Here is a 16832-nt window from a genome sequence, read left to right as displayed (position 1 = left end):
AGGTGGGACTTAGAGCAGCCTTCCTCATCCTGGTGCCTCCAGGTGTTCTGGGCTACAACTCCCATTACCCCTAACCCTTGGCCGTGATGGTTGGGGCTGATGGGATTGGTAGTCCAACACATTTGGAGATTGGGGAAGGCTGACTTGGAGGTTCTGCTCTTAACTGGGGTTACTTTTTTGCTGCCATTTCCTGTTAGGCTGCTGTCATGGGGCGGTGAGGGCTGGGAGACACAATGGTTGTCCGTTCCTGCTGCCTCCTACAGTTTAGATGTGTGAGGTTCTGTCCTTTTGCCCCATTCCAGACTCGCATCCCCTTTGTGGTGGCCGAGCGTGTGAGCTGGGACAAAATGTGCGAGACTCTTAACCAGAAGTTCATGGCTGAGGTGCAGACCACTAAAGGCCTGCTGAAGGAGCACTACTTCTTCTTGGCCCAGAAGATCTTCGATGACAACGCTGCCACTCCGGAGGAATTCCAGAAACGCCACGTGTCGTGGTCCCAGTTCAATAAGGTGACTCCAGTGGGTTTTGTAGAGAGGGTGGCATGACAGCCAGCTAGGCTTACCTGGCCTCCTCATTCTCACACTGACCTTGACATTTACAGGAAATGCTTCCTGGGAGAGTATTCACATTTTGGCAGTGGTTTGAAGGAGTTCTTGACCTCACCAAGAAATACCTGAAGGATTACTGGTCTGGCAGGTAAGGGAGCAATTGGATCAACTGAGGTTGCTTAGCTCAGGACCTTCCCCACGTTGCTTTTGCACCAGGTGTATCTGCAGAACTGTGACCAGTTCTGGGTGCCACATCTTAAGAAAGACATTGGCATACTAGAGAGTGTCCAGAGGAGGGTGACCAGGATGGCAAAGGGTCTGGAAACCCAGTCCTAGGAATATTGGTTGAAAGAGCTGGCTAAATTTAGCCTGGAGAACGGAAAGTTAAAGGGAGCCATTATAGCTGCCTTCGGAAGGGCTGTCAATGCAGAAGATGGAGCAGAGTTGTTCTCTGCTGCTCCAGAGGGCAGGGCTGGAACCAGTGTGTGGAAATGGCAGGGTAGCAGATTTTGGCTAAACAGTAGAGGAAACAGTAGTGAGACCTGTTCAGAAGTGGAACACACTGTCCTGGGAAGTGGTGGACCCTCTTTCGCCAGAGGTATTTAAGCAGAGGCCAGACATCCATCTGTCAAGTATGCTGTAGCTGCAAGAAAGCTATATTGAGCAGGGGGTTGGATTAGAAAGCCTCCAAGGTCCCTTCTAACTCTAGAATCAAAGTTGGAACATTTTGGGGAAGATATGGAGATTCTGTATTTTTCCCTTTGCAGGTGAAAAAGTGGAGAGGAAAGAGCTGAGCAACCTTCCTCTGCTCAGACTTGCAGCCTACCCAGGCTGCTTTAGGGTTTTAAAAAATGGAAGAAAGAATCTCCATGTACTGTTTAGTTTGAGCCTCAGTACACTGGACCACACTGACTGTCAAAGAGTCAGAATGTTCAGATGTTTCCCTTCCAGTTAAATTTACATCTATAATAATAAAAGAGGATATGTATCTGTCTGTCCGTCAGCACCAAGACCATGAAACCTAGACACCGGACACCTGTAATGTGTACTAAGGGGACCCTAGAGGTGAGCACCTCAGGGTTATATTGTTTTTAAAATGTACTAATTAGTTTTAATTAATTTAAATGTGTCTGTGTGTTTGAAGCCTGCAGTAACATCTTCAGATGGCAGACTTCCCTTACCGGAACATAGCTTTGCAGCTGATGCAGTTTGGACCCATGGGAGATTAATAGGCCAAGGGACAGAGTTATATGCCTCGCCCCCACCACTCCTGGGGTGGCACAGCCCACCCCTCGTGGGAATGACGTGGACCAACCCCTCCTTCAAGGGGCTATAGGGGTACACTATGGTAGGGGGCATTCCTAAGGATGCCAGATGTGGTGAGCACAGTGTGTCCAACTCTAACAGCTGTGTACGTTTGCTTGAAGGCTTCACTGTATCAAACTAATGACTATTCCAACATATGCGAAGCTGGGTCCATTCACTAGTAAATAATATAATAATGAAGGTAAATATCAGTGTATAACTATTGTAGTGCAGTCTGTTGATTTGCTTCTCTGCCCCCGCAACTTTTTAATTTTTCTTTTTTTCTCTCTCTGTCCATCTGTCCCACACAGACTCATCATGGGCTTTGTCAGCAAACAGTATGTTTTCAATTGCCTGAACAGTGCACCGGTTGGCACTTTCCTGCTACGTTTCAGTGACTCTGAGATCGGTGGCATCAGCATTGCCTATGTCACCTGCTTCCAGGATGGTATAGCTTTGCATTGGGCAGCTGTTATGGCTCCCTGTTCCTTCAGCTATAGCAGTAGAAATAAGATTCCACGTCTCTACTGGAGTTTGGTTTTGATCATTATCTTCACTTTGGCTACAATCCAGTGCATTCTTACTTGGGAGTAAGTCCCATTGAGCTCAATAGGACTTACATCTGAGTAAACAGCATAGGACTGTGCTGTTTATCTAGCCATTATGCGGTGAACACTAGCGTCCTCCTTCACAACTCTAATTTGGAAAGGGATGGGTGAACAACTGACCTCTTCACTCCTTCATCTGATTAGATGGGGACTGACACAGTGGTGTAGTGTTAAATTTTGAAGGGCAGGTACTCATCATGACAGTCCCTATAGCCACACCCTCAAGGACAGTTCAAAATTCTGCCAGCTGTGTTAATCCATATCAGCAAACCAGTTCTAAGAGCTTTCATCTGCAGGAGGAGCATGTTTTTTGTAAAGCTAAAGGGTCTGAATTGCCCATTCAAAACCAAGCCACCCCCAAAATACTTTGTGTTACAATAGGGAACAATATATTGTTGCTGGGAAAATTCATTTCTCTTCCTGCTCCTGTGAGGATTGCAGCTAATCTCAGAGGGAACAGGGAATTAAGGGTTGTGGCAGATGACATCCGCGTCCCTGCTGGTCATAAAGTGCCGGTGTTGCATCCTTTCGAGCCCTAGTTCCACTACGCCACTGGATTGACAACACTCTAGCTCTCTGTTAGCTTCCAGTTGTAGGTGTCTCTATGGTCATGTTACCCACCTCTTGATGGGTGCTTCTGGGCTCAAACTATACTGCACTTTCCCACAGTCTGCTCTGATGATTGGCCTGCCTTCACAATGGGGCTGTGCATGCGAGGCACTGTCCACACAAGGTGGTGTTCCCTTAACTGGGAGCAGGCTGCTTATGGGAGCACAAGACATCAGCATGAACATATGCGCCTGCACCAAGAATTTTATATGTAATAAGCTGATAAACAGCCAGTGTTTAGGGTTTCCCAAAGTGTGTGTTAAGACACCAGTGGGGATGGAGTGAGGGATGGAGTCACAGATCCCTGACTGAGGCAGCTCAGTTCTCTCAGGCTGGAGATGAAATGATATATGGAAGGGAGATGTAGAATGTCATGTTTGCACCAGTTTTTCCCCCTGGGATATGTCCAAGAATGGTTGATGAATTTGTACCACATCCTGGGTGGAGTCATAGAATCACAGAGTTGGAAGGTGCCTCAACGATCACTGATGATACCTCAACTTCCTGGTTTCGTTGTGCATCTCCTACTAAAGAGGCAACGATCTGGTTTGCATGAAATGGTAAACCACTGTGGGTTAATTCACCTGCGGGGGTTGCGTGCCATGCACTGACCACCATTTTGCATATGCAAGCCATAGTGGGGGCATGCCATGGCTTGTCATGTCGTGTGAACCTGGCGAAGGTGGGTTGTTGGCATGATTAACAAACCACCTGCAAGCCATGGCCCTCATGGAACCCCAGAGGTGAATTAGCCTATAGTAGCTTGTCATGATGTGCAAACACACCCCATTGTTTTCATGTGGTTTTCCATGCAGTGACTGAACCAACATCACAAGAGGCATTAGATCTGCTCCCACTGAAAGGCTACAGCAAAATCTGCTAGGTGAGAGGGGCTCCATTTCAAGTAGCGGGCTGTATGCCTTCTCCCAGCCATTGGAGCTCCTCATAAGTAACCTGCAGTGATGCCACAGGAAAGAATATGGAGGCTTATGTCTGAAGGAGCAGCTTTCCCTTTCTGTCCTACATTCAGCCAGGGACCCCCTGGATAGGATAGGCATTTTACTCTGCTTAAGGTGGCAACTGCAGTTCCAGGGGTATTGGTGTTTCCCTATGACAGGATGAAAGACCATGCTCAAGGTAGTGGACATCCACTTTCTGCTGCGTGAGCACAACATTGTTTTCTTCCTCCGCTGCTTTTTCTCTGCTTGGCTCAGGTTCCCCACAGGTGGAGAACATCCAGCCATTCACAGCAAAGCAACTATACATCCGTTCACTTGCCGACTGCGTTATGGATCTGGTGCAGCTTAGCACACTCTATCCTAACAGACCCAAACATGAGGCTTTTGGGAGGCTCTATAACAGTAAGTGATGGGGAGAGCAAGGAGGACTACACTTTGTTCCATCTGTATCTGAAATGGCTGCCTTTCTTCAAGAGCAAAGCAGTCATTCTCTGCTTCTTGGTAGGCAAGGTCAGGACCGGATGTCTTCCGGAAGCCCAGGTTGAAAGCAAGAGTGTCCTGGTTTGCACGACACAACCTGCTGTGGCTTAATTTAACTGCAGGGGCTGTCACGTCATGCTGGGTGCCTGTGGGTGCCATTAGACAACCCTCAAAAAACCCATGGCTTGTTTTAGGGTTATCTGAGGGCTGTCTAACCCTCAAACAAGTCTTGCTGCCTGGGTTTGCATGATGCGACAAGCCATGGCAAGCTGGGTGCATATGAATGCCTTGCAAAATGGCACCTGTGGGCGCAACACAACAGCCTCTGCAGGTAAATTAACCCATGGTGGGCTGTGATGACGTGTGAACAGACCCGTTGTGTCTCTGGGCCAGTTTACATTATTGCCAGGGTGCCTATTCAGGCTCCAGCCACAGCTTGTCGTGTTGTCCGAACCTAGGTGGCAGGGGTTGTTTCAGGGTTAAATAGCCCTCAAATATAATCCATGGTCTGTTGTAGGGTTATTTGAGGGTGGTTTAGCCCTCAGACGACCCCTGCTGCCTAGGTTTGGATGACACAACAAACCATGGCAACCTCCCACCAGAGGCTGAATATTCAAAATGGCCTCCCACCCATGCCACAACCCACTGTGACTTAAGTAAGCCACAGTGGGCTGCAGTGATTGTACAAACCGGCCGTGTGTGCGCGTGTGCGCATGCAGGGCTGGGATTGTACAACAGAAAAGGGAAAAGAAGGCTGACACCTCATCCAGGTTTTCTCTAGCGCAGGGGTGGGCTACTGGCAGATTTCTGGGTGATTTCTAGGCGTTTCTGACTTCTAATTGTTTAACAGCAGCAGCAACAAAAAGGCTCCTCCCTCTAAATTAGCCTGCAGAGATGGAAGAAAGTGTGGGGTTGGGTGGGGGAACTAGGAGTAGATTTCTGTGTGACTTGACTGTGAATTCAGTTCTGGTACTAGAAAAAAAACATCCTGGGCTGAGCATGTTTTCAGCGGCACCCTTCTTCTTTGTTTCTAAGAGTATGTTCTTCCCTTCACAAGCCACCAGTTGCATGTGGCTCTGGTTGGTGGACTTGAGGTTCTAGTAAAAAATAAGGTAGATCCCCCAAGCCTGACGTCAGTCCCTCCCTGTGCTAGTGAAACAGAAGTCTAGAGGCTTTGCCTTTTAAGCCTCGTGTATAAAGGACACTTCTCCCTTTATGAATCTCTCATCCTCTAGAACAGCCTTGCCAACATGGTGCCCTCCAGATGTTTTAGTCAACAACTCCCATCAGCCCCAGCCAGCATGGCCAGGAATGGAGGGAGTTGTCATCCAAAACATCTGGAGATCACCAGACCGGGGAAGGCCAATAAGCTTTTGCCATGTGCCTTGTGCTGCCCTTGCTATCTGGTGTTTGGATGGTGGCTCATAAGCTGAAGCCATGCCCCCCACCCCCAGGGCCCTAGGTTGAAGAATTGTTGAAGCCTGATCAGATTGGTCAAGCAAGAGAACCTAACTATTGCCTATAGAAAAGGCAAATATTGCTTAAGATCTCACCTTACTGTAGGTCCTGCTAGAGGTTTCTTTTTTTTTTTGGTATGAAAAATGTTGAACGTGTTTGTGTGTTGTGGGGATGAACGTTGGGTGTGTTTCCTCCCACAGCAGAGAAACCAACGAAGACCCCTTACATCCCAGCCAGGTTGACGATAAGTGTGGGCATGTGAGTGTGTGAATTCTTCTACTTCTGGAGAAATTGGCACTGTTTAGATGAATGAGGATTTCTCCTGCTTCTCTTAACTTTCTTGGGGATGTGGTAGATACGTGTTAGAGATCTGTTCTTAGCTTAACTCCCAGTTTACCTTTCAGTTAGTAAACAATGCCTTGAACCAGGGGTAGGCAACCTGTAGGCCAAAACAGCTGGAGAGCAACAACTCCCATCAGTCCTAGCCAGCATAGGCAATGGCAAGGGATGATGGAAGTTGTAGGCTAAAACACCTGTTGCCCACCCCTGCCACAGGGGTGGTTCCAGATTTAGTCATACTTAAAGTGGACCCATTGAAACCAATGGGGTTTAAGCTAAGACCAATGGGGAATTCGCAGCCCTAGCGGCTAGTGCTGAAATAGTTATGAATCAAAGGACTGAGACCTGTTTCTCCCTTCCAATAAAACAGAGTAGATTGAGAGAAGGGTGATGCTGAGGCTTCCTGGGTTTCTTCTGAAAGTAGAAAGTTGGCTGTTTTCACCTCCTCCCTCTGCCTTACGCAAAATGGCAGCGAGGGCTATAATACAGATGCTGTTTTGAATAAGGCACAGACATACTGTTTAAACACTCCTAAGGCTTAGGTAGTGGCAGTAAGAGTTTTAAGCTAAAATATGCTGGTGTTTTTGCCCCCACCCCCTTTTGTCTTTCGGCCTGCCCACCAGTGGAATGCAGCCCCCCAAAGCTTTGCAGAAATGGAATTTGGCCCTTGGGCTGAAAGACGTTTTGCAGACCTGCTCTGTGACAATTCATTTCCACATGCAAATCATGGCTTAGTATGGCTAGCACTAAATTGGCCTGTGTGAGTTCACCAACCTGTAGATTTTGCATAACAATTGGATGCTGATCCAAGCTATGTTCAATTCCAGGCCTTGCTCATACCCTGCTCCATCAGTTCAGAACCCAGCTGACTCTATGAGCACTCCCCATGGGCCATCAGGAATGTCTTCTGATCGTACATATCATAAGTAAGTGTCAAGTCTCTAATCTGAAGAGAATCCTGCCATTGAAGTAGAATGGCTCTGTGTTGTGTGTGTGTGTGTGTGTGTGTGTGTGTGTGAGAGGGAGGGAGGGAGGGAGGGAGGGAGGACAAGGAAGGCTGCTCATGAAATCTCTTCATGGTTTTCCGTTGTCCTCTAGGAGTGAGCAGAAGTCTGTTTTATTGGAGAATGCAGCATGTGTCCCCGTGATTTCCTCTAGCATGATGAAGATAAGTGGCCACAAGACAGAGGCAACCTCACTTTTGAGGGGTGAGGGCTGTCTGACTAGAGAGGCTCATGGCCCACTTATTAAGGAACAAAAACCATAGCGGCCTGCTCTGGGATTTGGGTATGAGCTTCTTTATGTGGTTTCTGTCCCTCCTCTCAAATACACTTCAAGAATCTTGTGATATTCTTAGCCAGTGCACAGTGGAATTGGGACATTTTCTACATACAAGAATAATCGTAGAAAAACACTGGCAGCTGAACCAGTGGCCACGTTTGGGCATTACCACAATCCAGGTTATTTTAAATGGCTTCCACCGGGGCGAAACAACCCTGGGATGCTCTGTGGGTCACAAACCTGGGTTGTCTCTTCCCCCAATAACCCAGAATTCCCTGTTCAAATGTCATGCTAAACAGCCCAGGGATGGAGCATCCCTGGGTTGTTTAGCCCCAGCAGGAGCAACTGGGCAACAGGAGCCAGCACGCTCACTCCCACTGCATTCACAACAACCCAGGTGTTTTTTTTTTTAAGGGTTGTTGTGATGCCCGAATGTGGGGAGCGAGAGAAATAACTTCCCATTCCTTTTGCGCAGAGTCAATTAAAGGAAGTGCCCCGTGGAAGAATGCAGTGTATAACATTGATGCTTATATAACTTGTCACCTCCTACAGGTAACAACTGTGTGCACAAGGGAATCATGAGATTCAGCAATGTAAATAATTGTTAAAGGGTATGACTGACATCAGCACAAACCGCCCTACTGGTTTCGTGGGAGTCAGAATATGAAAACATTCACCCATTTTTTGTGATGTGCTCTTGGAATGTTTTTGATTTTAGGCAGAGGCGATGAAGCCACATGACTTAGGTCTGTGACAAAGAGCCAAACTACACATGATATGGGAGACTGGGGATTGGCTCTTCAGGTGCTCTTTCCTCTTGCTAAAAGCAGCTGTATGAGTGGGGGCTCTTAGCTATGGAGGGGAAAACATACAGCAGCCTCTCCCAGCCTAGTGCTCTCCAGATGTGTTTGCAATGCCCATAATTCCAGCCAGGTGGGAATTGTAGCCCAACACATCTGGAGGGTTCTGGGTTGGGGAAGGCTGGCATACAAGCACTTGTGTTGTGCTTGTAGGGTTTTCCCCCTAAGGTTAATAGCAGTTCCAGGGAAGTGTGTGGTTTCATGCATCTCCCAGGGGGGTGTCTCCACGACAACAGAAGGAGATGGAAGGAGAAGCCAATCCTGGCTTACCTGGATTTTTCAAGAAACCAGCTTTGCTCTGCGCAGGGCTCCATGGCCGAGTGTATCGCACCAGTAAAAGTTGCTTCACAGAACATACTTCCGGATAGGGTGGGGGGGTTGGAGTGAACATCATCTGACTGGCAGGGGCTGTTCAACCAATAAGAGAGGCTCCCCCCTCCTTCCAGGCTCTCCCCCCTTTCTCCTTTGAGAGCAAGAGTGGCTCCCCTGCATTCAGGGACAAGCCTTACTGACCACAATGGGAGCTACTTCTGAGTAGACACATATATGTTTGTGCTGGGAAAGAGGGAGGGGAAACCAGCCCCCTTTCTAACCTGATGCTGCACAAAGGTCTGAATTAGTTACTTCTGAAGGCAATAAACCAAACAATGGAGACTTGCAGCTTGAGGAAAGCTCTTTCCAGCCTTTAGGCAATTAGTGCTTTAAAATGTGTTATTTCAATTGAGGGGGATCTCTGGTGTGTGCATTCAGGGGACAAGCCTCGTTGACCACAATGGGAATTACTTCTGAGTAGACACTAATTGGTTTGTGCTGGGAAACACAGGGACAGGAAACACTGCTTGACAGGATCACGGTGAAAGGCACACCCTGGGCAGGGCTAGCATACCTGAGATAAATGTGGGTTTGGGGCGCACAGCAACTATACCGGGGAGGACCCGACTTGATGAGAAGAATAGGACTTGATGAGAAGAATAGGACTTTAAGCAGTCTCAGGAAATCTGTTTTTTCCCTGATTAGCTCCAGCGTGGCTGCTGGATGGCCACGATGTCACATATCCCAACCTCCAAACACAGCCAGCTCGGAGTAAATCGCTTATGGAGACACCACCCAGGTCATGTCAAGTTTGGGCCTTAAGCCGCAGTCACCTTATGTACTGAAATCCCAGCCACTGCTGCTGCTTTGTAAATCCTCATGGAGGACAAGGCTTTCAATGGCTACTAGTCCTGATGGCTATATGCTACCCCAAGTATCAGACGCAGTATGTTTATGCACACCAGTGACTGGGGAACATGGCCGGGAGGGTGCTGTTGCACTCATGTCCTGCTTGTGGGTTTCCTGTGGGCAACTGGTTGGCCACTGTGTAACAGAATGCTGGACTAGATGGACCCTTTGTCTGATCCAGCAGGGCTCTCCTTATGTTCTTATGCTCTTAAAGGCAGCAGGAGGGGGCGATTTGCAGCTCAGCAGTGGCGAGGGGTGCTTAACTTTTTTCCCACTCACTTTTCCCTTTGCAGTTCCCCCTCCTCCAAGCTCCCATTGCTTTTTGCCCTGCCTGGGTTCCTGATACGTGTTTATTTATTTATTTATTTATTATTTATTTATTGCTTACATTTCTATACTGCCCAATAGCCAAAGCCTGTGAACTGCATAGGTCTGGAATTCTGGTGGGATGGGGGAGCTGGGACAGGGAAAATGATGGCTAGGAAGGTTAACCTCTGTCCCCTGCCTGCCACTTCTCTGCCACCAAGGAGAAGAGACACAGCAGTGAAGCAGCACCTTGTGCTTCAGTATATTTGTTGTTGTTGTTGTTGTTCAGTCGTTCAGTCGTGTCCGACTCTTCGTGACCCCATGGACCATAGCACGCCAGGCCTTCCTGTCCTGCGCTCTCTCCCGGAGCGTGCGCAAGTTCATATTCATTGCATCCGTGATGCTATCTAGCCATCTCATCCTCTGCCGTCCCCTTCTCCTTTTGCCTTCAGTCTTTCCCAGCATCAGGGTCTTTTCCAGGGAGTTTTCTCTTCGCATTAGGTGGCCAAAATATTGGAGCTTCAGCTTCAGTATCTGTCCTTCCAATGAGCACTCAGGGTTGATTTCCTTTAGGATGGACTGATTTGACCTCCTTGCAGTCCAGGGGACTCGTAAGAGTCTTCTCCAGCACCATAGTTCGAAAGCATCAATTCTTCGGCGCTCAGCCTTCCTTATAGTCCAGCTCTCACAGCCATACATTACTACTGGGAAAACCATAGCTTTGATTAGACGGACCTTTGTCGGCAAGGTGATGTCTCTGCTTCTTACTATGCTGTCTAGGTTTGCCATAGCTTTCCTCCCAAGGAGCAAGCGTCTTTTAATTTCATGGCTACAGTCACCGTCTGCGGTGATCTTGGAGCCCAAGAAAGTAAAATCTGTCACTGCTTCCATTTCTTCCCCTTCTATATGCCAGGAAGTGATAGGGCCAGATGACATGATCTTAGTTTTTTTAATGTTGAGTTTCAAACCAGCTTTTGCACTCTCCTCTTTCACCCTCAACAAGAGGCTCTTGAGATCCTCTTCGCTTTCTGCCATTAGGGTGGTATCGTCTGCATATCGGAGGTTGTTGATAATTCTCCCGGCAATCTTAATTCCGACCTCTGATTCATCCAACCCGGCATTTCTCATGATGTACTCTGCATATAAGTTAAATAAGCAGGGTGACAATATGCAGCCTTGTCGTACTCCTTTCCCAATTTTGAACCAATCGGTTGTTCCATGTCTGGTTCTTACTGTTGCTTCTTGACCCTCGTACAGGTTTCTCAGGAGACAGGTAAGGTGGTCTGGTACTCCCATCACTTTAAGAATTTGCCACAGTTTGTTGTGATCCACACAATCAAAGGCTTTAGCGTAGTCAATGAAGCAGAAATAGACGATTTTCTGGAATTCTCTTGCTTTCTCCATGATGCAGCGAATGTTGGCGATTTGATCTCTAGTTCCTCTGCCTCTTCGAAACCCAGCTTGTACTTCCGGTAGTTCTCGGTTCGCATACTGCTGAAGCCTAGCTTGTAGGATTTTGAGCATCACCTTGCTGGCATGTGAAATGAGCGCAATTGTGCGGTAGTTTGAACACTCTTTGGCGTTGCCCTTCTTTGGAATTGGAATGTAAACTGACCTTTTCCAGTCTTGTGGCCACTGTTGAGTGTTCCAGATTTGTTGGCATATTGAATGCAGCACTTTAACAGCATCATCTTTTAGGATTTTAAATAGCTCGGCTGGAATACTGTCATCTCCGCTAGCTTTGTTGTTACTAATGCTTCCTAAGGCCCACTTGACTTCACTCTCTAGGATATCCGGCTCAAGTTCAGTGACCGCACTATCATGGCTATCAGGGACATTCAGATCTTTCCTGTATAGTTCTTCTGTGTATTCTTTCCACCTCTTCTTAATCTCATCTGCTTCTGTTAGGTCCCTGCCTTCTTTGTCCTTTATCATGCCCGTCTTTGCACAAAACGTTCCCTTGAGATCTCCAATTTTCTTGAAGAGATCTCTAGTCTTTCCCATTCTGTTGTTTTCCTCGATTTCTTTGCATTGTTCATTTAAGAAGGCCTTCTTGTCTCTCCTTGCTATTCTCTGGAACTCTGCATTCAGTTGGGTATATCTTCCCCTTTCTCCCTTGCTTTTTGCTTCCCTTCTTTCGTGAGCTACTTGTAAAGCCTCATCAGACAGCCACTTGGCTTTCTTGCATTTCTTTTTCTTTGGGACGGATTTCGTTGCTGCCTCCTGAACAATGTTACGGACCTCCGTCCATAGTTCCTCAGGCACTCTGTCTATCAGGTCTAATCCCTGAAATCTATTCCTCACCTCCACTGTATATTCATCAGGGATATGATTTAGGTCATACCTGAACGGTTTAGTGGTTTTCCCGATGTTCTTCAATTTAAGCCGAAATTTTGCAAGAAGCAGCTCATGATCTGAGCCACAGTCAGCTCCAGGTCTTGTTTTTACTGACTGTATGGAGCTTCTCCATCTTTGGCTGCAAAGGACATAATCAATCTGATTTCGATATTGACCATCTGGTGACGTCCATGTGTAGAGTCGCCTCTTGTGCTGTTGGAAAAGAGTGTTTGCTATGATCAGCATGTTCTCTTGGCAAAACTCTATTAGCTTTTGTCCTGCTTCATTTTGTACACCAAGGCCATGCCTGCCTGTTATCCCGGTGATTTCTTGACTTCCTACTTTAGCATTCCAATCCCCTATGATGAAAAGGACATCTTTTTTTGGTGTTAGTTCTAGAAGGTGTTGTAGGTCTTCATAGAACCGATCAACCTCAGCTTCTTCGGCCTCGGTGGTTGGGGCATAGACTTGAATTACTGTGATGTTGAATGGTTTGCCTTGGATTCGTACTGAGATCATTCTGTCATTTTTAAGATTGTACCCCAGTACTGCTTTTCCCACCCTTTTGTTGACTATGAGTGCTACTCCATTTCTTCTAAGGGATTCTTGCCCACAATAGTAGATATGATGGTCACCTGATTAAATTCGCCCATGCCTGTCCATTTTAGTTCGCTGATTCCCAAGATGTCGATGTTCAATCTTGCCATCTCATGTTTGACCACCTCCAGCTTACCTTGATTCATTGATCTGACATTCCAGGTTCCTAAACAATACTGTTCTTTACAGCATCGGATTTTCTTTTCACCGCCAGACACATCCACAGCTGAGTGTCCTTTTGGCTTTGGCCCAGCCGCTTCACTCTTTCTGGCGCTACTTGGAAATACCCTCTGCTCTTCCCCAGTAGCATATTGGACACCTTCCGACCTGAGGGGCTCATCTTCCGGCATCATATCTTTTAGCCTTGTGATACATTCCATGGGGTTTTCTTGGCAAGAATACTGGAGTGGGTTGCCATTTCCTTCTCCAGTGGACCACATTTTGTCAGAACCCTCTGCCATGACCTGTCCGTCTTGGGTGGCCCTGCACGGCATAGCTTATGGCTTCACTGAGTTACGCAAGCCCCTTCGCCACAACAAGGCAGTGATCCATGAAGGGGACTTCAGTATATACAGCCACATAATGTGTAGCTCCATCCTTACAGAATGAGTGATTGTCAAAGAAGTTATAGAACTACAGAAAAGCTGGGGCTCTTGCTTGTTCAGAAAATGGATAATATTAGCTTCCCAGCATATTTATGTAACAGAGTTCCCCCAAACAGAAGTGGAATGTGAAGTCTGTAAGGAACTCAGCTGTTCCAGAGACACACAGACTCGGTGCGGTTTCTTCTGTCCTTGCTTGCAACTTTTCCTTGTCTTTGCTGCCTCCACCCCTCACACAGGTTATTTCCCTGAATTTTGAGCTTCTGTTTAAAAGAAAAAGTTCCGAGCTCTTTTCCTTATGGAAATACAAAGAAAAAACATGCAGGCTTTAAATTAAAGTTGCTTGCTAAGAAATAAGTCTGCTCTCACTTTCCATCATTTTCTAACAAGTGCATCATTATAAGCCCATGATGCTTATTGTACATAAAATTAGCATTTAAAAAAATACAGAATAATTTTAATATTTTTTTTTGCCATTACTCAATGACTTACAGTGGCTTGCAGCATACCCTAAGGCCCTCCTAATGAAACAACTACTTTGGGGCAGTGGTTAGAGTGTTGGGCTAGAACTAGGGAGATTTCAGGTTCAAATCCTCACTCAACCATGCTGCCCACTAGTTGACTTTGGACCAGTCACTCTCTCTCTCCATCTAATCTATGTCACAGGGTTGTTGCGAGGATAAAAGGGAGGGAAGCACCATCTACACTGCTCTGAGCATCTTAGAGGAAGGGTGGAATAAGAATGCAATGATTGATACAGAAGGCAGGATTAAACAATGAAATAAATATATTAAGAAACAAGGCTTGGATTCAGCATCTTTGTCCAGCCCTTGGAAAGGCAACACTGGTGGAATGGGGCATTCACATCCTCTCCTCCTCCCTGCAGCTACCTACACGTCCTCCGAACCTGCTCTGGATTGCTGGGGGGCTGTCCAGAGATTTGCAGGGTATACTGGGGTGGGGGTATGCAAGGGCGCAAAACCTCTGTTCTGCAAGCAGTATCCTTCCGTTGGTGAAATGCTGCTGCTGGATACAACTCCCAAGTAAATAAACATTTCTTGCAGTGGCCCTAGCTCTGCATATTCATTTCAAAGCACTTGTGATAATATTTCTGGTTTGCTGTTCTTTTGGCAAATGTTTGATACATTCTTGCTCTGTCCTTGGCACAGACAAACGATGATGACGACGATTCCACCATCCATGACCGTCTCTTCTTCCATGAGCACATTGTACGGAAGCCCACAGTAAGAATTCCTGCCTGAGCAGGCCCATGTGTGTGTGTATGTGTGTGTGTGTGTGTGTGTGAGAGAGAGAGAGAGAGAGAAGGAAACAGAAAGACTCAATATTACACATGTGTATCACTAAAAACCTCATTCCCAGCAAAAAACAGAGAGCGAAGATAATATATAGAAAATATATTTATTAATACATACAATTTGAAAGCAGTTAACATGGCAACCCATCCAATGTAATTGTCATGGTCCGGATCCAATGCTTTAAAACATAGTATGTTCATTAAAAAAAGGTTTATACACAATTGGTGTGTTCACTAAATACATTTTGGCTCTTCTTCTTCAGCATAGTATTATGTTATTGGGAACGTTGTATGTATGTAATAAATGTCTTTGTCCACATATTTTCCTAGCTGTAATGCTTCTAAGACACAGTTTTGTTGAGTTAGGCTGGTGCTGCTTTGGTTTTTCCAGCAAGAAAATGATCAGACCCCACACTGCCTAGAGAGCCCAAGCCTTGAATGCCATTTTCAGTCCCATCAGCCAGCTGGCTTCAGAGCTTACGCTGGTGCTTTGTGGAAGTGTTAGGACTTCTTATTCGATTCCCCAGTGTGAGTTGAGTTGGCCAGGTTGTCCACTCAGTTCTTCTCTTGCTTCCCATAGTGAATTAATCAACCAGCAATACGTTCTGGAGAATACTTCACCCCTTGGACCATTGGAGCAATACACCTTGACTCAGGATGTCGATATGACGGACATTGGTATACCTGAGCTCTCTCTACCATACGCAAGGGATCCTCAGCTCCATGTGGTGCCAAGCATGATCAGGTAAGTGTGGCAACTCATAGGTGGGGATGAACCTCTTTCAGTGTGAGGGCTGAATTCCATTTTGGAGAAACTCTCAGATGCTGCATTTCAGTGGTGGGCGGAGCCCAAGGCAAAATGGGGGCAGGGCCAAAGGGAAAGGAGGCAGGGCCAAAATCGCAAAGAGACCAGCATATTTTAGCTTATAAGTCTTACTGCCAGTAACTAAGTGTTAGGAGAGGCATTTCAGTTGATTAGAATGGGGGAAAAGCCTCTGCATAAGGCAGGAAACTGCTAAACGACTGGTGGTCAGGGAAAATGGGGTGGAAAGAGGCCCCTGGAGAGCTGGATTCGGACCCCTAGTGGGCCAGATCTGACCCACAGGCCTGGGGTTCTGCACCCCTGGGGTAACAGGTGGGAAAGGGGATCTTCCTACCTGCAACTGCCAGCAGTCAGTGGGCCTTCATGACTGCGCCCTCTTCCTGTCGTTCTGTCTGAGGGCACATCGTGGCTTCTCCCAAAGATTCTTGGGAATTAGAGTTTTGAGAAGGGGCTGTGAAATCATGACTAGCAATGACTTGCCCTTTTCATGGTACCGCAGTTCCCAGAGTTTTTTAGTTGGGAGCTTGTGTGAAGAATTAAGGCAGGTTGAGAGTAGTTCAGGGTGCAATCCTATGGCCTCTAGTCAGTGGCTAGACAGCCATAGGATTGGTTGATTTCTGGGAACCGACCTCGTAGCCCGCACTCCGAGGTTGGTTCCCAGAGCCCCCTCCCCTGCTGCCTCATAGGAGGCAGGTATTGTCCCCGGGCTGTGTGCTCGTAAGAGCAGCGTGGAGTGGAGCAAAACGGGGCAGTCACAGGTGCGGGGAATGCAGAAGTGCTGGTACAACACTTCCTATGTGTTGTCCGGCTTCCTAACCCCTTGCGCCAACATCCCACGGCTAGACAGCTGAAATCAGCCATCTAGCTGTGAATGCAGGGTGGCTGGAGCGCGGACACGATCCCCTCGGTGCTCCTCCCACCATGCATTGGATAGGTGGTCTCCTCTGAGTTCGGAGGCGGCTGCCTCTGCACATAGGATTGCACCTTTAAATATTTAATGTAGACACTCCGTATTTTCCCGAGCATGGGACAGCGTGGAGAGCAGTAGTGCGGTTAGCCTTGCAAAGCGAGGTAAAAATTAAGTGGTAAGGGAGACAGGATGGGGGAGAGGTGGAGGATAAGTTTGAACCTTGCAGTAGTAAGCTTGATGTGGATAGCTTGGCTATTGACGAGAGGCCAAGGAA

The 16832-nt window shown here is 47.2% G+C and overlaps 1 protein-coding gene across 12 annotated transcripts in view; it reads left to right on the top strand.

Annotated features, from left to right (window-relative positions):
- STAT6 (signal transducer and activator of transcription 6) overlaps positions 1-16832 on the top strand; it is a 91267-nt gene that overhangs the window by 72849 nt on the left and 1586 nt on the right. For 8 of the 12 annotated variants that reach the window (XM_084836587.1, XM_084836589.1, XM_084836591.1 and 5 more), the window contains 8 exons: positions 303-509; positions 602-696; positions 2165-2301; positions 4285-4431; positions 6168-6225; positions 7134-7232; positions 14680-14754; positions 15406-15570. In XM_084836587.1, the coding sequence (XP_084692713.1) occupies positions 303-509; positions 602-696; positions 2165-2301; positions 4285-4431; positions 6168-6225; positions 7134-7232; positions 14680-14754; positions 15406-15570 (983 nt within the window). Of the gene's footprint in view, positions 1-302; positions 510-601; positions 697-2164; positions 2302-4284; positions 4432-6167; positions 6226-7133; positions 7233-7404; positions 10766-14679; positions 14755-15405; positions 15571-16832 lie in introns of those variants that run through there. The other 4 variants (XM_084836592.1, XM_084836593.1, XR_014788083.1 and 1 more) reach the window with 3 other exon arrangements.

This window comes from Heloderma suspectum, chromosome 2, assembly GCF_057233095.1.
Source record: "Heloderma suspectum isolate Gila_16-S chromosome 2, 16-S_ref, whole genome shotgun sequence".
Classification (NCBI taxonomy): Eukaryota; Metazoa; Chordata; class Lepidosauria; order Squamata; family Helodermatidae; genus Heloderma; species Heloderma suspectum.
This window is presented reverse-complemented; position numbering and strand designations above follow the sequence as displayed.